This window comes from Schistocerca americana, chromosome 1 (assembly GCF_021461395.2).
Source record: "Schistocerca americana isolate TAMUIC-IGC-003095 chromosome 1, iqSchAmer2.1, whole genome shotgun sequence".
Taxonomy (NCBI): domain Eukaryota; kingdom Metazoa; phylum Arthropoda; class Insecta; order Orthoptera; family Acrididae; genus Schistocerca; species Schistocerca americana.
The window spans coordinates 118,699,486-118,718,295 of record NC_060119.1 but is presented as its reverse complement, the minus strand read 5'-3'; the positions used below and the strand labels follow the sequence as shown (position 1 = coordinate 118,718,295).

The 18,810-nt window shown below is 45.3% G+C and overlaps 1 protein-coding gene across 1 annotated transcript in view; it reads left to right on the top strand.

Moving 5' to 3' along the window:
• The window catches only part of LOC124604915 (odorant receptor 43a-like), a 107,017-nt gene that overhangs the window by 24,471 nt on the left and 63,736 nt on the right, over positions 1 to 18,810 (top strand). The window contains exon 2 of the mRNA XM_047136522.1: positions 3,655 to 3,795. Within this exon, the coding sequence (XP_046992478.1) occupies positions 3,655 to 3,795 (141 nt within the window). The remainder of the gene's footprint in view (positions 1 to 3,654; positions 3,796 to 18,810) is intronic.

The following is an 18,810-nucleotide window of genomic DNA, read 5'->3' as shown; positions in this document are numbered from 1 at the left end:
TCCTGCCGCAGCGACATCGGAGATTTGACGCTTTGCCGGATTCCTGATATTCACGGTATACTCGTGAAATGGTCGTAGGGGAAAAACCCTACTTAATTTCTACCTCAGAGACGGTATGTACTATCGCTCGTGCGCCGGCTATAGCACCACGTTCAAAATCACTTAAATCTTGATAAAGAAAAGGTTCAAATGTGTGTGAATTCCTAAGGGACCAAACTGCTGAGGTCATGAGTCCCTAAACTTACACACTATTTAAACTAACTTAAACTAAGTTATGCTGAGAACAACACACACAGCCAAGCGCTTGGGAGGACTCGAACCCCCGGCGGGGAGGGCCGCGCAATCCGTGACATGGCGTCTTAAACCACGCGGCCACTCCACGCGGCTAAATGTTGATAATAAGCCATTGTAGCAGCAGTAACCAATCTAACAACTGCGCCAGACACTTGTTGTCTTACATAGGCGTTGCCAAAAGCAGCTCCTTATTCTGCCTGTTTACAAACCACTGTATCTGATTACGCATGCCTATGCTAGTTTCTTTGGCGGTTCAGTGTATAAAATACTTGGCCTAAATTTAAATAGAAGATATTGCGTTCTTTTGCCTATATTAAAATTATTCGTTGATAAAGTTCGATTTATGGCCAGAGGCAGTGAATTTCTCCCCCAACAATTACAGCATATGTTACAAGGTTCTGGATAAATTAAATTCGAGAACCTGTAGCAAACAGAAAACTTTAACAGCCTAAAACGAAATACACTTTTACATTCATGGCATCGAAAGCAATGCATTTCCTGCTAGCATTTATCATGCCAGTTAATAATAATTCTGTTTTATAGCGAGGTTTCAGGCTTAGAATGTTTGGAGAAAATTTACGTTATTGATTTTGGAATAATTTCGCATTTGCCTGAATGTTTCTCATTTTGACATGAGTAGTATTCTGTATATAGATCGATTGGTTACCACGTGGTAGCCAATCCATAGAATGCAACAGTATGTTACCTTCAACAGGGCTTCAATATAGAGTTTTCACGGACTTATCTGCACTTATGGATGCTACATATACTGTATTTTGCCAACACAGTTGCATGTACAAAATAACAGATTTTGGGAATCATAGTGATAACACTTGTCAGCTTCGTACAGCATACTGACAGTAAAGACACGACGCAAGCGAAATGCATTGCCTGAAGAAAAAAAAATGAAGCACCAAAAAGACAGCTCGGATGTCAATGTCACTTCATATATATACAAGCTATCGGCGAGTATGTAAATGATTAGAGCTGCAATTCTCTGTGACGTTTAGAACGGCCGATTGCTTTAGCGTTTATATTTAGTTATCAGCCCTGGTAGGGTACATAAGACGCGTAAACAGCACCAGGTCTTGAGTGACCACTGAGAAGGATACTGAGATGCTGGTAACTGACGTGGGACAGCCGGAGTTTGAAACGGACCTCATTGTGAGTCTCCATTTGGCTGGATGCTCGATTTGTGCAATATACAGATTTGTGCGGCATTTGGATGTGACAGTGGTTCGATACTGGATTGCATAGGACCGTGAGGGCATGAATACATGCCGCCAACATTTTGGTAAATGCTGTTTGACCACACAAGGGAGGGCCACTGAACTGCTCACCAAGCATGTGGTAAACACTTCACATTTGAGTCTGTCATCCGAGAACAAGTATTGAAACATTCTGCAACACTGCAACACTCTGTATCGTCCCGCACTATTATTTACAGACTAGGAACAGCTGGACTAGGGATTACTGTCTCATGCGTAGGCTGTAGTTAAGATCGCAATCAGAACGGTTGTGTTCGGAGAGGTACGAGACCGGGAAGCATGGATTGCTGTGTCCAGTGGTGAATCGTGGTTCTACGCCACCCCAGATGACTGTCGTTGGCGAATGTCGAGAGGCACAGCGGTGATATTTTGTGGGAAGCCAGCGGGTATGACATCATGTCATGGCTGGCAGTGATTGAGGGAACTTTGAAGGCACAAAGATACCTCACAGACATTCTGTATCTTCATGTGTATCTCATGTGGCGTTATTGTGATGCCATTTTTCAACAGGACAGTACTGGTCAACACATGGCACATCTCTCCATGAACTGTTTGTGTGCTCTTGAGGTATACCTGTGGCCAGCAAGATACCCAGATCTGTCCCCAATAGAATATGAGTTGTATCTATCCCCAATGGAATATGTGTTGGATCTGTTCCCAACAGAACACATGTGTGGCCAGCGCGGACATCAACTCTACCCATTGCAAGTATCCAGTATATCAAGGAGCAGTTACACCAGTTCTGGAGCAGCTTCGCTCAGGGAAGGTACTCCCATGGCCAGCAAGATACCCAGGTCTGTTCCCAATAGAACATGTGTTGGATCTGTCCCCAATAGAACATGTGTGGTAGGAGCTCAGGCGTCAGCACTGTCCCAGTGCAAGTATCCAGTATATCATGGATCAGTTACAACAGTTGTGTACCAGCTTGCCATAGGAGAGGTACTCTCAGGACCTGCAAGGTGCCCACATCTGTCCGCAACAGAACATCTGTTGGATCTGTACCCAATAGAACATACATGGGACTAGCTCGGACGTCAACCCTTTTCCAATGCAAGTATCCAGTATATCAAGGACAAATTACAACAGTTGTGTACCAGCTCGCCTCAGGATAGCTACTCCTGTGCCCTGTAAGGTCCCCAGATCTATCGCCAATAGAACACGTGTGGGACTAGTTCGGATGTCAAGTCCCAGTGCAAGTACCCAGTGCATCACGGATCAGTTACAGCAGTTGTGTTCCAGCCTGCCTCAGGAGAGATACTGCCATGGTCAGCAAGATGCCCAGATCTGTCCTCAATAGAACATGTGTTGGATCTATCCCCAATATAACATGTGGGGCAGGAGCTCAGGCGTCAGCACTGTCCCAGTGCAAGTATCCAGTACATCAAGGACCAGTTACAGCATTTGTGTACCAGCTTGCCTCTGGTGAGGATACATGGCGTTATCACATCTTTCCTAACTGAGTGAGTGCATGCATCCAGCGTAGGGGGAGAGCAATGTAATACTTGTAACTGGGCTCATACTTCCAAGTTCCTGGCAAACTTGAGCCGATGTCGTAAACGCTGAAATAACGTGACAGACCCAGCTCAGCCGTATTTCACTTTTTTTGTCGAGCAGTGTATTTGTGGAGCCCTAAACTTTGTTACCGTTTTCAGGAACAAAACCACTAAGGAGTTACACAGTTCGTAGCGTAGATCAGGGCACGGTTATGTATGTAGGTTCTAACGAGCTGTTTCAATATTCTGCTGATCTGACAATTACCTGCTTCGGCAAGTTGCAGTCCGTGACATAAGATGTGTATTCTGAAACAGTAAATAATCCTTATTCACGTACAAATCAATGGAAAGTTTTTGGCATTGGGGTCGATGCAAAGCACAGTATGCAGATGTTCTGTGCTCAGAGACTAGAGTTCTGCATCCAGGAGATACAGGTGTCACCAGCGCTGCTGCAGTGTAAAGGCGTCCTAATTCTGTTGCGTACGAGTGTAAGGCAATAAATGAAATCAACGATTTAATAAAGGAAATCAATAGTTGTTCTACATGGGCGCTGTACCATCAAGATAAGTAGGACGAACTGAGATTACTTTTGTGGACAGGCGCTGCTGTTCGCGCTGGACAAGAGGCGCTTCGACCGGCTGCTGGTGCAGCTGCAGCAGACCCAGACGCTGTTCGCGGACAACGCGGGGGCGAGGGAGCGCTGCCGCACGATCGCCACCAGGCTCTACAACACGCACCATGTGAGTCCCCCCTGCCGGCCTCCCTACTCCGGCTGTGCCTCAGTGTCTCGACAGGACGCCGCCATTACTGCTTTCGGTGGTCGGTCTTTTGACTGGTTTCATGCTGTCTTCCATATTTTTTCTGTCTTGTGCAAATATTTTTATCCCTATAATCAGTTTTGCTCATTCGCGTGCCCCTACTAAGTTTCCTTTCAAGCGTCTCGTCCCTCGCCAATTTAGTTATTCCCCGATTCCATAGCAAATGCCCCAGTATTAAGCTCCTCTTTCAAGTGAGATGTCCTGCATTGACTTTTCTCCTCACCTACTACTTTTAAAGCTTCTCCGTTTTTTTCTTTTTCTGTTCACTTGATTTTCAATACTATCCGATAAGATTGGATTTCAAATACTTCCATTTTTTTCTTCTTTGTATTTCCTATAGTCCACATTTCACTTCCATATACTTCTGCGTACACTTTCAAGAACTTCTTCTTTGGCCGTATATCAATATCTCATACCATAATAGATCTTTCATTGAAGGGAGTTTTCTTCACTCGAGCAAAACCCCTTTCTGAACTACATCTACATGGATATTCTGCAAATCACATTTAAGTGCCTGGCAGACGGTTCACCGAACCACCTTCACAATTCTCTATTAGTTGGTTCAAATGGCTCTGAGCACTATGGGACTTAACTGCTGAGGTCATCAGTCCCCTAGAACTTAGAACTACTTAAACTAACCTAAGGACATCACACACATCCATGCCCGCGGCAGGATTCGAACCTGCGACCGTAGCGGTCGCGCGGTTCCAGACTGTAGCGCCTAGAACCGATCGGCCACCCCGGCCGGACCTCTATTAGTCCAGTCTCGTATAGCGTGCGGAAAGAACGAACACCTATCCGTACGAGCTCTGATTTCCGTTATTTTATCGTCGTGATCGTTTCTGAGTATGTAGGTCGGTGTCAAATGGCTCTGAGCACTATGGGACTTAACTTCTAAGGTCATCAGTCCCCTAGAACTTAGAACTACTTAAACATAACTAACCTAAGGACATCACACACATCCATGCCCGAGGCAGGATTCGAATCTGCGACCGTAGCGGCAGTGCGGTAGGTCGGTGTCAACAAAATATTTTCGCATTCGGAGGATACCACTAATCGAGTGGCCAAGAAAACTGTTTCGCTTCTGAATGATTCTCCCTTTCCACCAGAAGTTGTTCGGCGATTGAAACAAAGTGGTCCGGTGCCTCCTAGACTTTATGGACTACCAAAGGTCCACAAGAAAGATGTCCCTCTACGCCCCATAGTAAGTAACATAGGCTCTCCGACCTATGACGTTGCCATACATCTGGCATCATTGTAGAGGCCTCTTGTGGGAAAATGCACTGACCACATAAGAAACTCGGGTGATTTCATTAGTAAACTGAAATCATTGAAGATGAACCCGTCTGATATATTAGTTAGTTTTGATGGGGTGGCTTTATTTACAAAGGTTCCCCTTCCAGAATCTCTCTAACTTATTGAAAGAAATTTTGACAAAGAGATTTCAGCTTTATTTAAACATGTTCTGACCTCCACATATTTCTTATTTAACAACGAATTTTTTGAACAGACGGACGGAGTCGCCATGGGTAGTCCCTTATCCCCTCTGCTGGCCAATTTATTTATGGAGGACTTCGAGGAGAAGGCACTTGAATCTGCTGACTTGAAACCCACGGTATTCTGGAGGTATGTTGATGACACCTTTGTAGTTTGGCCCCATGGTGAAGACAACTTGCAAGACTTGTTAAGACATCTGAACTCCCTCCACGATCAAATAAAGTTCACAATGGAAATTGAAAAGGAGGGACGCCTTCCATTGTTGGATGTTTTGATTCGGCGCAGAGAGGATGGCACTTTGGGACATGAAGTTTATAGGAAGCCGACGCACACCGATCTGTATTTACGTGCAAATAGCTGCCACCCTCCTGCCCAGACAATGAGTGTTCTCCGAAACTTGACCCACAGAGCGCATATTATTTCTGACGAGAGCAGTCTGCAAGATGAACTTTCCCACTTACAATGGGTACTCTCCACAACAAATACAGAGGGCACTCAAAATGAAACTGAGAGAGGCCACAAAGAAAGCAGAAGAAGATGAAGAAACCTTTAAATCGATAGCCTTCCTGCCATATGTTGGTAGCCTCTCATCAAAAATAGGACGCATTCTCGGCAGACACAAAGTAAAAGTAATTTTTCGTCCTCCACCCAAGACAGCTGCACTCGTGGGCTCCGTCAAAGATGATTTGCTGCTCCGAAAATCTGGAGTTTACAAAATTCCATGTGAATGTGGCCTTTCTTACATCGGACAAACAACTCGTACTGCCCAAGAAAGATGTACAGAACACCGGAGGTACACACCACTTTTACAACCTGACAAGTCGGCAGTGACAGAGCACTGTATTGATAATGGTCACAGTATGTTGTACGACAACGTCGAAATTTTAGCAATTACATCATCCTTTTGGGACTCGATAGTGAAGGAGGCAATTGAAATTCGTTTGACGACGAATTTAATTAACAGAGATAGTGGTTTCAATCTTGATAAATACGGCACTTGCTGTAATAAACTCGCAAAGACGTCATCAGAGTGCAGCTCACAATGATATATCGATATGCCAACACAGATAAACTGCGGAGTCATAGATACAACTCGCGCATTATGCACGTCTCTGCCGCCCAACGTCTCTGGCGCATTTGCATCTGTGGCCGCATGCGCAGTCGCGCGGTAAAACAGCATAAAGGGACGAAGCAAGCACTGGAGCGGCACCGCCTCCGACTCCTCAAACTCCTCTCTGGCTGGACATGGGGGTTGCACCCCTCTACCATCCTCCACACCTACAAATCCTTAATCCATCCCATCCTCTGTTATGCCAGTCCTGCCTGGATATCTGCCCCCCCCCCCAAATTCTATAAGTCCCTCCAGATCCTTGAGCCTCGTGCACTCCGTCTCGCCTTCCGTATACGCCTCCCGTCCCCCACGCGGATCCTCTATGATCTCATTCCTTTCCCCCATCTGCTCCTATTCCTCGAACATATCCGCATCCTCTACACCTCCCGCCGTCTTGAACCCCCACACCCCCTGGTTGCTCCTCTCCTCTCTCATCCCCGCCCCCTGCCACACCTTCACCGTTGTGTCCCCCCTACCCTCCATCTCCACATCCTTCATCTCCTTTCCCAAGGTGGCTTCCGTCAACTCCCCCTCCCGGATGATGCCCTCTCTCCCTCCATTTATCCCTCCTATCAACTCTCATCCTCACTGCCCCTCCTTTACTCTGTCCTTTCCCTGGGCTCCCTCTTGCCCCCTTCCATGCTGTTTTCTCCCCACTAAACCTCTCCCTACCTCCCTTCTCCCCCCCCACCGAGTCCTTTTGTATTCCCCTCCTCTGCCTACCCCACTCCCTGTCGCGTCTGCCCAGCGCCCCCCACCCCTCTTATGGGTCCTCATCCTCCATCAGCTCCTTTCCCGGCTCCCCCACCCCCTTCGCTTTTACTCTCCTTTCCCCCTTTTTTATTTTCCCATCATCTGTCCAGTTTCCCCCCACCTGCTCTCGGCTGTGGTATGTCACATTTGCCAACTTTTTAGTGCAGTGTTCCAGCGACTATTCAGTGTTGTTCGTCTTTCTCGTGTTGCGAACAGAAACCATGCTGTCGCTAGGTGTGAATTTTATGTCTTTTGCGAACAGAAACCAGACTGTCGCCGTGTTTTTTAATTGTCTGTCTATTGTTTTACCTGTCTGCTTCGTATGTATTTTATTAGCATCATCATCCTTCTGTTCTTTGTTTTAAGTTCCACGATTTTTTTTCGCCATGTTACTCTTTAAGTCTCCGATTTTATCGCCTGTTTTTATTATTTATTCTCTTCATCTTTCTAACAAAGTCTGTAGGCTGAAGAGCGGAATACTAAGCTGCTGCCAGCCCGCCCCCTTCGGGGGGAATTGAAATTCAATAAAGAAAAAAAAAAAAAAAACTGGAGCGGCAGTCTTGCGGCTCACTCTGAAGATGGCTGAACGTTACACAGCCGAAATATTAGAAGAAGAAGGAGATTTATTGCGGCTGCACACCCGAAACTCAATGGAACAAGGCATTGATTGTTTCTTGCTGCTAACATACTTCACATACAGTCAGAATCTCTTTGGATTTTCTGCCAGGTTTCGAGACAAAGTTTTGTTGTGAAAACTGTTATAGGCATCTCGCATAGAAGTCCGCGCTAAATTTCGAGCTTCTGTAAAAGATCGCCGATCTTGGACATTTTCCGTCTGTTTAAATTTGGCATGTTTGTTTCGTTGTTGTTTCTGCAACAGTGTTCTAACCCATTTTGTGTACCAAGGAGGATCAGCTCCGTCGTTTGTTAATTTTTTTGGTATAAATCTCTCAATTGCTGCTGAAATTATTTCTTTGAATTTAAGCCACATCTGGTCTACACTTATATTATGAATATGGAATGGGTGGAGATTGTCTCTGAGGAAGACGTCAAGTGAACTTTTATCCTCTTTTTTGAATGGGTATGTTTTTCGCTTATTTTTCGAGGATTTGGGGATTACAATATTCATTCTCGCTACGACAGCCCTTTGTTCACTAATCCCTGAATCGGTTTTGGTGCTTGTTATCAACTCAGGATTATTTGTTGCTAAGAGGTCAAGTGTGTTTTCACAACCATGTACTATTCACGTGGGCTCATGAACTAACTGCTCGAAATAATTTTCAGAGAATGTAGCACAATTTCGCTCGTCCTACATCACCTGGTCAAAACATCTGGACACCCCTTTGTAATCCGGAACTGACTATTAGATGTCACGCCAGTACAAAAGAAGGCAGGATGTTTCATCAGTAGAGAAACATTGACAGCAGAATGGGTCGATCAGTAGATCTCAGTAGCTTCCAATGTAGACTGGTCATCGGATTTGATCTGAGTAGCAACGCTTCTAAAGCTTCCAACTACTGGTGCTGTGAGTGTGAAGTGGAAATGCGAAGGAAGAACCATAGCCATACCAAGACCGGTTAGACATCGTGTACTGGCGAACAGGGACCGTAGAGCACTGCGGAGGGCGGATGTAAACAAACCGCATGAAGTCAGCGGAAGGAACCACTCGTGAGTTCCAAAGCCCTACCGGCAGTCCAGGTAGCGGAATGATTGTGTTAGGAGACGAAGAATGGGGTACTACGGTAGAGCAGAAGCTCGTAAACCACACGTTTCTGTAGTTAGTGCTAACCGAAGCTTGAGGTGGTATAAAGAGGGACGCTACTGGACAGTGGGTGTGGAAATGAATGATTTGCGGTCACGAATCATGCTATACTCTGTGGCAATCTGGCGGCAAGGTTTGGTTTTGACAAATGTCTTGAGAAAGTTTCCTGTTGTAATGTCCATTGCCAACAGTGAAGGATGGTGGAGGTGTCTGGTTTTGCAGGATAGAGCGGATCAGGGTATGGTTGTGGAGGGGGCCGTAATCAGTTACTGTTAGTTACACAAAACACACAAACCTTTATTTTCCTAAGCACCACTTAATTAAATATTGCCTTAAAAGGATCAAATTAAGACAATATGGCTGAAGGCCTAGTTAAGAAAACTTGCAATACCTCCTGGGCTGAAGGCCCAAAACCACACCAAAAACAAGAAAGGCTGAAGGCCTGAACACAAGTTATAAAAAATACTTTAAAGAATACACGCGGCTGAAGGCCTTATCTAAAAAAAAATATTTCATGTAAATGCTCGGCTGAAGGCCACACACAAGACATTGAACAACTCAGGGCTTAGCGCCTGGATAACAAGAATTTCAGATAGAACAAACTTTCAAAATTTTAGTTATTAAACAAATCAATCTTCAAACTTTAAGTCGGCTAAAGGCCTTATCTTAAAAATATTCCACTTAAAAGCTCAACTGAAAGCCACACACTTGAAAATTGAACAACTAAGGGCTTAAGGCCCGGATAACAAGAATTTCAGATAGAACAAACTTTCAAAATTTAATTTTTAAACAAATCAATCTTCAAATTTTAATTTAAGTCAGTTGAAGGCCTTATTTCAAAATTAAAACAATCTAAATTAATAGACGGCTGAAGGCCCCACACAGTACATCAGACTACAATGAAAATCACAATCTAAAACCAACAGAACAGTGGTGCTCAGAAGTGTTCCAAGGGTCGACCTGAGGGGGTAGCTATAATGTATGGTGAGGTGAGACAGGCAGCCAAGAGTAAGGTTAAATATCGGATGGCAACCCGACCCAGGGATGGCTGAAGGACCGACCAACAACCTAATCAATTACCTTCTGCCTGACCAACGGTACGACAATGGAAAATATCAGACGAGGGCGAAAATACTAACAGCACTACGTCTTCAAACCTGTTGTCTAAAAACAGTCACGGCACAATAACCGCTCTTAAGAAAAAAATATTAACAAACATCTAAAAGGCTGTAGAACTACACGCCGTGCTGGACAGCATCAACATGGCGAGGAAAAACACACTTCCAGAAAACTATGCTAACGTCCAGGGCAAGTCACTGGGGCGTTAACGCCCACAAGGCAGAAAATATCACTGCTGCGCTTCACTGAGAAGTAACAACCAATTTAATAGTTAAAGACTGTAGAGGAAGATGGCTGCAAAATTTCACCGACTCCAACACATCATATGTTGGTTCAAATGGCTCTGAGCACTATGGGACTTAACTTGGGTCATCAGTCCCCTAGAACTTAGAACTACGTAAACCTAACTAACCTAAGGACATAACACACATCCATGACCGAGGCAGGATTCGAACCTGCGACCGTAGCGGTCACGCGGTTCCAGACTGTAGCGCCTAGAACCGCTCGGCCACCACGGCCGGCATCATATGTTGCTGCTAGCCGGAACGGCCCTGGAAGCAACAACTGGCAATGAACGAAGAGATGTCAGAGCAGTTGAGGTTTCATAGCAGCTTAACTGATCACTCAACTTCAGTGTCCAGGTTCGGTGGACAACGAACTTTGTACCTCTTGCAGCTACTACCTCACAATCCGATTGTGTGTGAACGCCACCTGCGGTCCCGGCCTGAACTCGCACTGCGGAGACTTCTGTCCCAACCGACTGGCTACCACACAGCACCACCACACAGAAATATAGAGGTTACACCAAATATGGCACAGCAGTACTAGTATCGAAGCGCTGCTGCTGCCACTGCAAGTCAGCAACTCGTCATGGTAGTAACTCAGGGAGAAATAACATGCCACTCGATTGCGACAAACTGTCACAGAACAAATGGCATCAACGCGAACCGGCCGCGGCTCAGGGCCGTTATGGTATGGGGGTGTTGTTTGTCGTTAGGATATGGTTTCCTTACTGAGTTTAAGAAACCACTAAACGCGGAAAGATACAACCACATTTAACAGCAATGTGTAGTACACACAGCTGAGTAATTTATAACAGCTTCGCTCTAAATAATATGCCACTGTTGTTGGTGGCGGCAGCCGGGCCACACACATGAGGGATCTGTATAGCATCAGGTAAGCATTATGGGGTTCTGTAGTTCACCTTGAGCCTTCTAAAGTTGGATCTGCCTCTCCCTGCAGAAGATCACGGTCACCACCTGCTCTTTTTCCTAAAGGACAGCCCTTACTGTTTGTTTGTTGTACAGCTAAGTTTTTCTAACTATTCTTGTGTTCCCTCAATGCGCATTTTATTACCATAACGTTTGTGTATTTCCTCTTGGCGTCAGGAGCACTGGCGCGTTTGTGCACCGCCTACCTCACTGCCGAAGCAGGTCGGGCCACCTGGTGGTCCGTCGTCGGCGCTCCTGGGTTCCCTGACTTGAAATGAGCCGACTGTCAGATTGCGGCGACGCTTCATAGAACCGTCGGGCAGTCTGTTTTATGCGGTCCCTTATCATGGGGGATCCCGGTTTCCTCACGCGAGGCCCTGGTCGGGTAGTCTCGCGAGTCGCAGAGCTCTCCCTTGCACCCCTTGGAGTGGGTTGTTTGGGGGGAGGAAACCAGACAGCGAGGTCATCGAACTCATCGGATTAGGGAAGGACGGGGAAGGAAGTCGGCCGTGCCCCTTTCAAAGGAACCATCCCGGCATATGCCTGGAGCTATTTAGGGAAATCACGGAAAACCTAAATCAGGATGGCTGGACGCGCGTCCTCCCGAATGCGAGTCCAGTGTGCTAACCACTGCGCCACCTCGCGCGGTACACCCCTTGGAGCCGACATGTGTGTGTGTAGGGTCGGCTGCGTTCCCCCACACTGCAGACGCGTATTCTAGCACTGGTCGGATCAGTGACAGATATAGCGTAATTCTGCAGTGTGGAGGAAGCGTCGATTGAGGGTTTAGTAGGGGATATAGCGCCTTCAAACGTCCATGCACCTTGCCCCAGACCTCTCGGATGTGCGGTTTCCACGTGACGTGCCTATCGAGTGTTACCCCTAGATAATTAGCCGTGGAAGACCAAGGGCTGGGGCCTCCCATGATTCGCAGCGGTTGGAGGTCCACGGGCACTCTATGTCTCGTTATTGCGACGGCCTGGCTTTTAATGGCATTGAACTTAAGCTGCCATTTCGTTGTCCAGGCCCCTAGGACGTTGCATGCCTCTTTTAAGCGGCGGCGACCGACGTCAATCCTTGGGGGACGCGCGTGGAATGCGGTGTCATCCGCGTATAGCGCGAGGGATACCTTGTCGGTGCGTGGCACGTCAGATGTATACAGGGAGTACAGAAGGGGGCCGAGAATCGATCCCTGCGGCATTCCTGCTCGTATAGGCCTATTTGTTTAGATGCCGTCTTCGGCACAAACGTGAAACGTCTGGTCACGCAAATACGACGCGACGCGAACCCCCAGTACAAAAAGTTTATAGAGGAGGCCCTCGTGCCACAAGCAGTCAAAGGCCTTGAAGACGACAGAAGATCACGCTCGGTCTTGTTTCCATTTATGAAGTGGCGCTGAAATTGTTGTGACTGTAGGCAAGTATCGGCTACTGTTCAGTAAAGAACACGTAAATTTGTTTTATCGGATGCCAGTTATTTATTCTGTGCTGCAGTTCTCGCCACAGCACTGTTAAAATAACACACGTAAGAAAATACACGCTATTCCACGTGACTGCCTACATCGTAAGTACTTTATAATCACGGAATTAATACCAACGATCAATATAACAGTTCATATTAATAATCATGATACGCACCTCAACATACACGATCACACACGTGAGCCACTCCCACTCAAATCTTAATGCACCTCACAATAAAACTGGCCAGTGCACTGTATCAGTACCTTCCCAAAAGCCTCGCGTGAAAATGCGATTTTTCAGTGGGTCATGTCTCGGGTTCTATTGATCACAGAGATAAGGGATCAAGTGTTTTTGATAGTCTTTGGCCTAGCGGCCATTTTTGTATCCACCTGAAGAACGGTGATACTGTAGCTATCCTGCATCACACGGTCAAAATTTAAATATTAGACGCTTTCTGAAACCCAAAAAAGCTGAGCAAATCGGTTGGTTCCTTTGAATTAGGTGTGACCTAGTGTCCACCAAAGATAGCTTATAAAGGCGCCATTTGTTCATCGGCGTTTCCTGAGAAAACTCCCCAGAAACCATAGTTTTTGCGTACCAAAAGTACCAATTGTGTGGACACCCACTTTTATAATTTCTACTCATGGCAAATCGTCGAAATTTTTACTAGATATTCTTAAGATAATGTTCTCGAGAGCACTGAAACGTTTTTCGATATGAGTTTCAAAGTTACAGTATATACGCACATAAAAATAATCATGTAATGTAAGGTCTGAGGCTTAATTGTAGTTATAAGTGATGTACCGAACATTGGCAAGGGTTCTGGGGGTCATAGTAAGGATTCTGAGCTTACCAGACTATGTCTTCAGTAAGTATTTTCTCACAAATAAAACTTTACGACGCGCCGTCTCTGCACAATGGGCATTTACGCATATACGGACATGCCCCAAGTGGTGCTATAGTGACAAAAAAGGGTTGAAAAGTGCCTTACCTCACCTGAAAAGAACTTAAGATGAACACCAAGAAACCTTTAAACTAGCAAGGGTGCAAATTTAGTGAAATATTCGTAATAACAGTTTTACTATTTTAAGGTACAAGTCATAAGCCGTGCGTTTCAGATGAAATGCTATAGTAGCAGGACCTTTACTGCAACTTAATTGAAAGTGCACAGACGAATGACATGTTATGTAGAACTGTTAAGTTTGAACTATCAATTTAATTTTGACAAGGTAATATAAATAAATGTTGAGAAAAAATGATTTGAATTTAATGATTATTTCAATTCAAGATAATTCATAGTGCAACGAAGAGAACAATTAGTCACAGATAAATTATGTGTCCTGCTATGCCACCACTTAATAAAGAATTTATCCCCATATTGTTCAAGAATGTTCAAATGGTTCAAATGGCTCTGAGCACTATGGGACTCAACTGCTGTGGTCATAAGTCCCCTAGAACTTAGAACTACTTAAACCTAACTAACCTAAGGACATCACACACATTCATGCCCGAGGCAGGATTCGAACCTGCGACCGTAGCGGTCATGCGGTTCCAGACTGAAGCGCCTTTAACCGCGCGGCCACTCCGGCCGGCCGTTCAAGAATCATATGACAATATCAAGAACAGTAAAATGAATGAGAATGTGATTTATTTAGCCCGCCTGCGATTCGGATGTTTTTCAGGCCCACGTGGGTCAAGACTGAATATCTCACAGTACAAAATATATCATCCTAGTGGCTTGTTACAAACCTGAAATCGTAACTTTGAATTAATATGCTAAACTGCACAGTGTTGTGCTTTACCTAACCGTAATTCGGAATAAGTCTTAAGAAGAGTATGTTAAACTCAATCTCATGTTAAACTTGAACATCAGCCTCCTCCACTAAGAACGTCTCAGATCAGGGCTGAACACACAAGAGCCATACATCCAGCACCGAAGAACCACAAGCATGTGTATGTAGTCTACGATTGCTCTATTTTAACGCTGTCCACGCGTTGAAGTACGTGGCTGTGCAGAATTCTCATTGGCGGAGACTCTGCTCGCCAAAGAACGTGGCCCAGACTTCCCTTCACGACTGGCCGATGACTGTCCTCACTTCATACTTATACCTCGATTACTATACACAGGATGTGTTAGCCTTGTGATGGCGAGTTAGACAATGTGGAAACCGAAAAAAGTTGGAACTTGTCATTTGTGACGAGCAACTTTCAGATTATTTATAAATACTGCAAAAGTCATTTTGTTTTCCATAACGTGAATGCCGTAGAAGATGGGGACGCGTCCGATACTAGTGTGGTAAAAAAATCAAAATCAAAAGTACACACTGTTGGGCAGCTCACATCAATCTATACAGAGTGTTCAAAAACACTACGTATAAAAAATTTTTGAGTGTCTACAGGAGATAGCAAAAAACACTTTTTATGTCATAAAAAATCACAAGTGTAAAGTTTACTCGATAGAGGGGTCCATGAATGTTTTAAGGCTAGCGATGTTCAGAGACGATGTTCAAACTGTTCTGTGATGAATACTGTTTTAGACATATTGCTGGAAATGTTGGCCTTTTATACCTGCATCAACATTTGCTGAGTAATGGTTGTGTAATTCGCTCAGAACAACCAGGTACTTTACGAATAATGGCTGCACCCTCAGCCAAACGGCAAACCAGCTCTTTTGGAGTGTCTATCGACGTCGTGTACAACAAACGCTTCATCTTCACCCACAAAAAGAAATCCATACTACGTCAGCAACATCTCTAAAACAACATCTGTCATACGGCAGTTTGAACACCGTCTCTCAACATCACTGCCGTCAAAACCTGTACAGAATCCTTGCAGGGAAACGGCACATCTATCACATTTTTGTCACTTATAAATGTTTTTTATCTTCTATATACACACTAAACACTGGTAAACAAATGTTTTACATGCTGAATATAATATCACATATTTTTCAATATTTTTATGTTGAATCCTTCTGTTATATATCTTATCCACAGATCACTCAAATATATCATCACCAGTTGCAACTTATTACCAGATAGTCATCTGAGGATGGGTTGGTAATAAATCAAAACCCATAATGATACCATCATAGGTTTTCACTATGGGGATGCGGCCGGGGGTAGGGAGGGGGAGGCCAGGAAGGGGCATTTTTACCACCACCACCCTGGAATCTGGGATACAAAGTTTTTATTAATACACTACTGACCATTAAAATTGCTACACCAAGAAGAAATGCAGATGATAAACGGGTATTCATTGGACAAATATATTATACTAGAACTGACATGTGATTACTTTTTCACGCAATTTGGGTGCATAGATCCTGAGCAATCAGTACCCTGAACAACCACCTCTGGCCGTAATAACGGCCTTGATACTCCTGGGCAAACAGAGCTTGGATGGCGTGTACAGGTACAGCTGCCCATGTAGCTTCAACACCGTACCACAGTTCATCAAGAGTAGTGACTGGCGTATTGTGACAACCCAGTTCAAAATGGTTCAAATGGCTCTGAGCACTATGGTCATCAGTCCCCTAGAACTTAGAACTACTTAAACCTAACTAACCCAAGGACATCACACACATCCATACCCGAGGCAGGATTCGAACCTGCGATCGCAGCGGTCGCGCGGCTCCAGAATGCAGTGCCTAGAACCGCTCGGCCACCCTGGCTGGCTGACGAGCCAGTTGCTCGGCCTCCATTGACCAGACGTTTTTAATTGGTGAGAGATCTGGAGAATGTGCTGGCCAGGGCAGCAGTCGAACATTTTCTGTATCCAGAAAGGCCCGTACAGGACCTGCAGCATGCCGTTGTGCATTATCCTGCTGAAATGTAGTGTTTCGCAGGGATCGAATGAAGGGTAGAGCCACATCTGAAATGTAACGTCCACTGTTCAAAGTTCCGTCAATGCGGACAAGAGGTTACCGAGACGTGTAACCAATGGCACCCAATACCATCACGCCGGGTGACACGCCAGTATGGCGATCACGAATACACGGTTCCAATGTGTGTTCACCGCGATGTCGCCAAACGCGGATGCGACAATCATGATGCTGTAAACAGAACCTGGATTCATCCGAAAAAATGACTTTTTGCCATTCGTGCACCCAGGTTCGTTGTTGAGTACACCATCGCAGGCGCTCCTGTCTGTGATGCAGCGTCAAGGGTAACCGCAGCCATAGTCTCCGAGACGATAGTCCATGCTGCTGCAAACGTCGTCGAACTGTTCGTACAGATGGTTGTTGTCTTGCAAACGTCTCCATCTGTTGACTCAGGGATCGAGACGTGGCTGCACGAACCGTTACAGCCACACGGATAAGATGCCTGTCATCTCGACTGCTAGTGATACGAGGCAGTTGGGATACAGCACGGCGTCCCGTATTACCCTCCTGAACCAACCGATCCCATATTCTGCTAACAGTCATTGGATCTTGACCAACGCGAGCAGCAATGTCGCGGGACGATAAATCGCAATCGCGATAGGCTACAATCCGACCTTTATCAAAGTCGGAAACGTGATGGTACGCATTTGCCCTCCTTAAGTTTCACCAGGAAACGCCGGTCAACTGCTATTTGTGTATGAGAAATCGGTTGTAAACTTTCCTCATGTCAGTACGTTGCAGGTGTCGCCACCGGCGCCAACGTTGTGTGAATGCTCTGAAAAGCTAATAATTTCCATATCACAGCATCTTCTTCCCGTTGGTTAAATTTCGCGTCTGTAGCACGTCATCTTCGTGGTGTAGCAATTTTAATGGTCAGTAGTGGACATCGAGTGGAGCGCCATGAATTCTCTGGGACATAAAATTTTTTTGTGTCGCCTATAAAATTTGGTTCTTATGGCATGACATGTCTCCAAACAGGCCAATTCATTACATGAAAGCGGAAATTTTGCAGCCTTGCCCCTCTCCTCCCCCCCTTCCCCCTTTCCCCCCCCCCCCCTCTGCAAAAATTTCGGCGGACACCCATGTGTGCACCCCACGGTAAGTACGGGAACAGCGTTAGCCTGTTGCCTGACTTTTGGTGGTAGTCTAATAGGAGATGGCTCTGCGTTAGTTTAAAGTGAAGAGTTAGTTCGAGGAATCTCAGTCTAATTTTAAGCTGCAAACAAATCAGAACGCTACACCGTAGTCAGCTTGAGTTTGCTGTCACATCCTAAAATCAACATTTCGGTGATCGGGTCTTCCGCATCAAGGTTCCACGTCCTGCTAAGAGGAAAACCATCTCTGTTAATCAAATTGCGTGCCAACCTAATTTCAGTTGTCTCTTTTTAAACACTGTCCCAAAAAACGGACATACCGGCAGCTACCAGGGTATCGTTCATCCCGTATCCATCGTCTAAACAATGTTGTGGTACCGTCCATTTTTCAGGCTGTTGCAGCCTCTTCTGGCGACTACTGTCCACGCTGCTTTCCTGAAGTGTGTGAATCGGCGACCGATGTAAGCCTTCTCACATTGACACGGGATTTTTTTTATATTCCAGGCTTATTAAAGTCCCAAACCATCTTCGACAGTGCAAAGTAGTGCTCTAATGTTGGTAGGTGGATAGAACGCACTATTAATGTCAAATCTCCTTAAAATTTTACAATTTTAAAAGGTATGTCCCCAGCATAAGGAATAAAGAGTGGAGATCTATGCTTCTGCTCATGTACCTCATGGAATAGTCTAGAATCCATAGCTTGATGAACCTACTTCTCGGAGTATCCATTTTTCTTGAACACAACCTCCTAGTGCGCAAGTGTCTGTGTTAGACTATCCGCAACATATGCTTTGCGTAACAGAGTCATGAGGACGGCACTGCGTTGATATGGTGGGTGGCAACTCTTTTGCATGCAGATGTCGATCGGTGTGTATCGGTTTTCGATTAACTCTGTGTCACAGAGTACCATCAAGTTTTCTTTAAGCCATTACATAAAACAATGGATGTTCCCCATCACTTTTAACCTCCATGGTAAATTTCATATTAGGATAAAGAAAACTGAAGTAGTCCAGAAACCAGTTAAGAGTACATGTCTATGGTGCC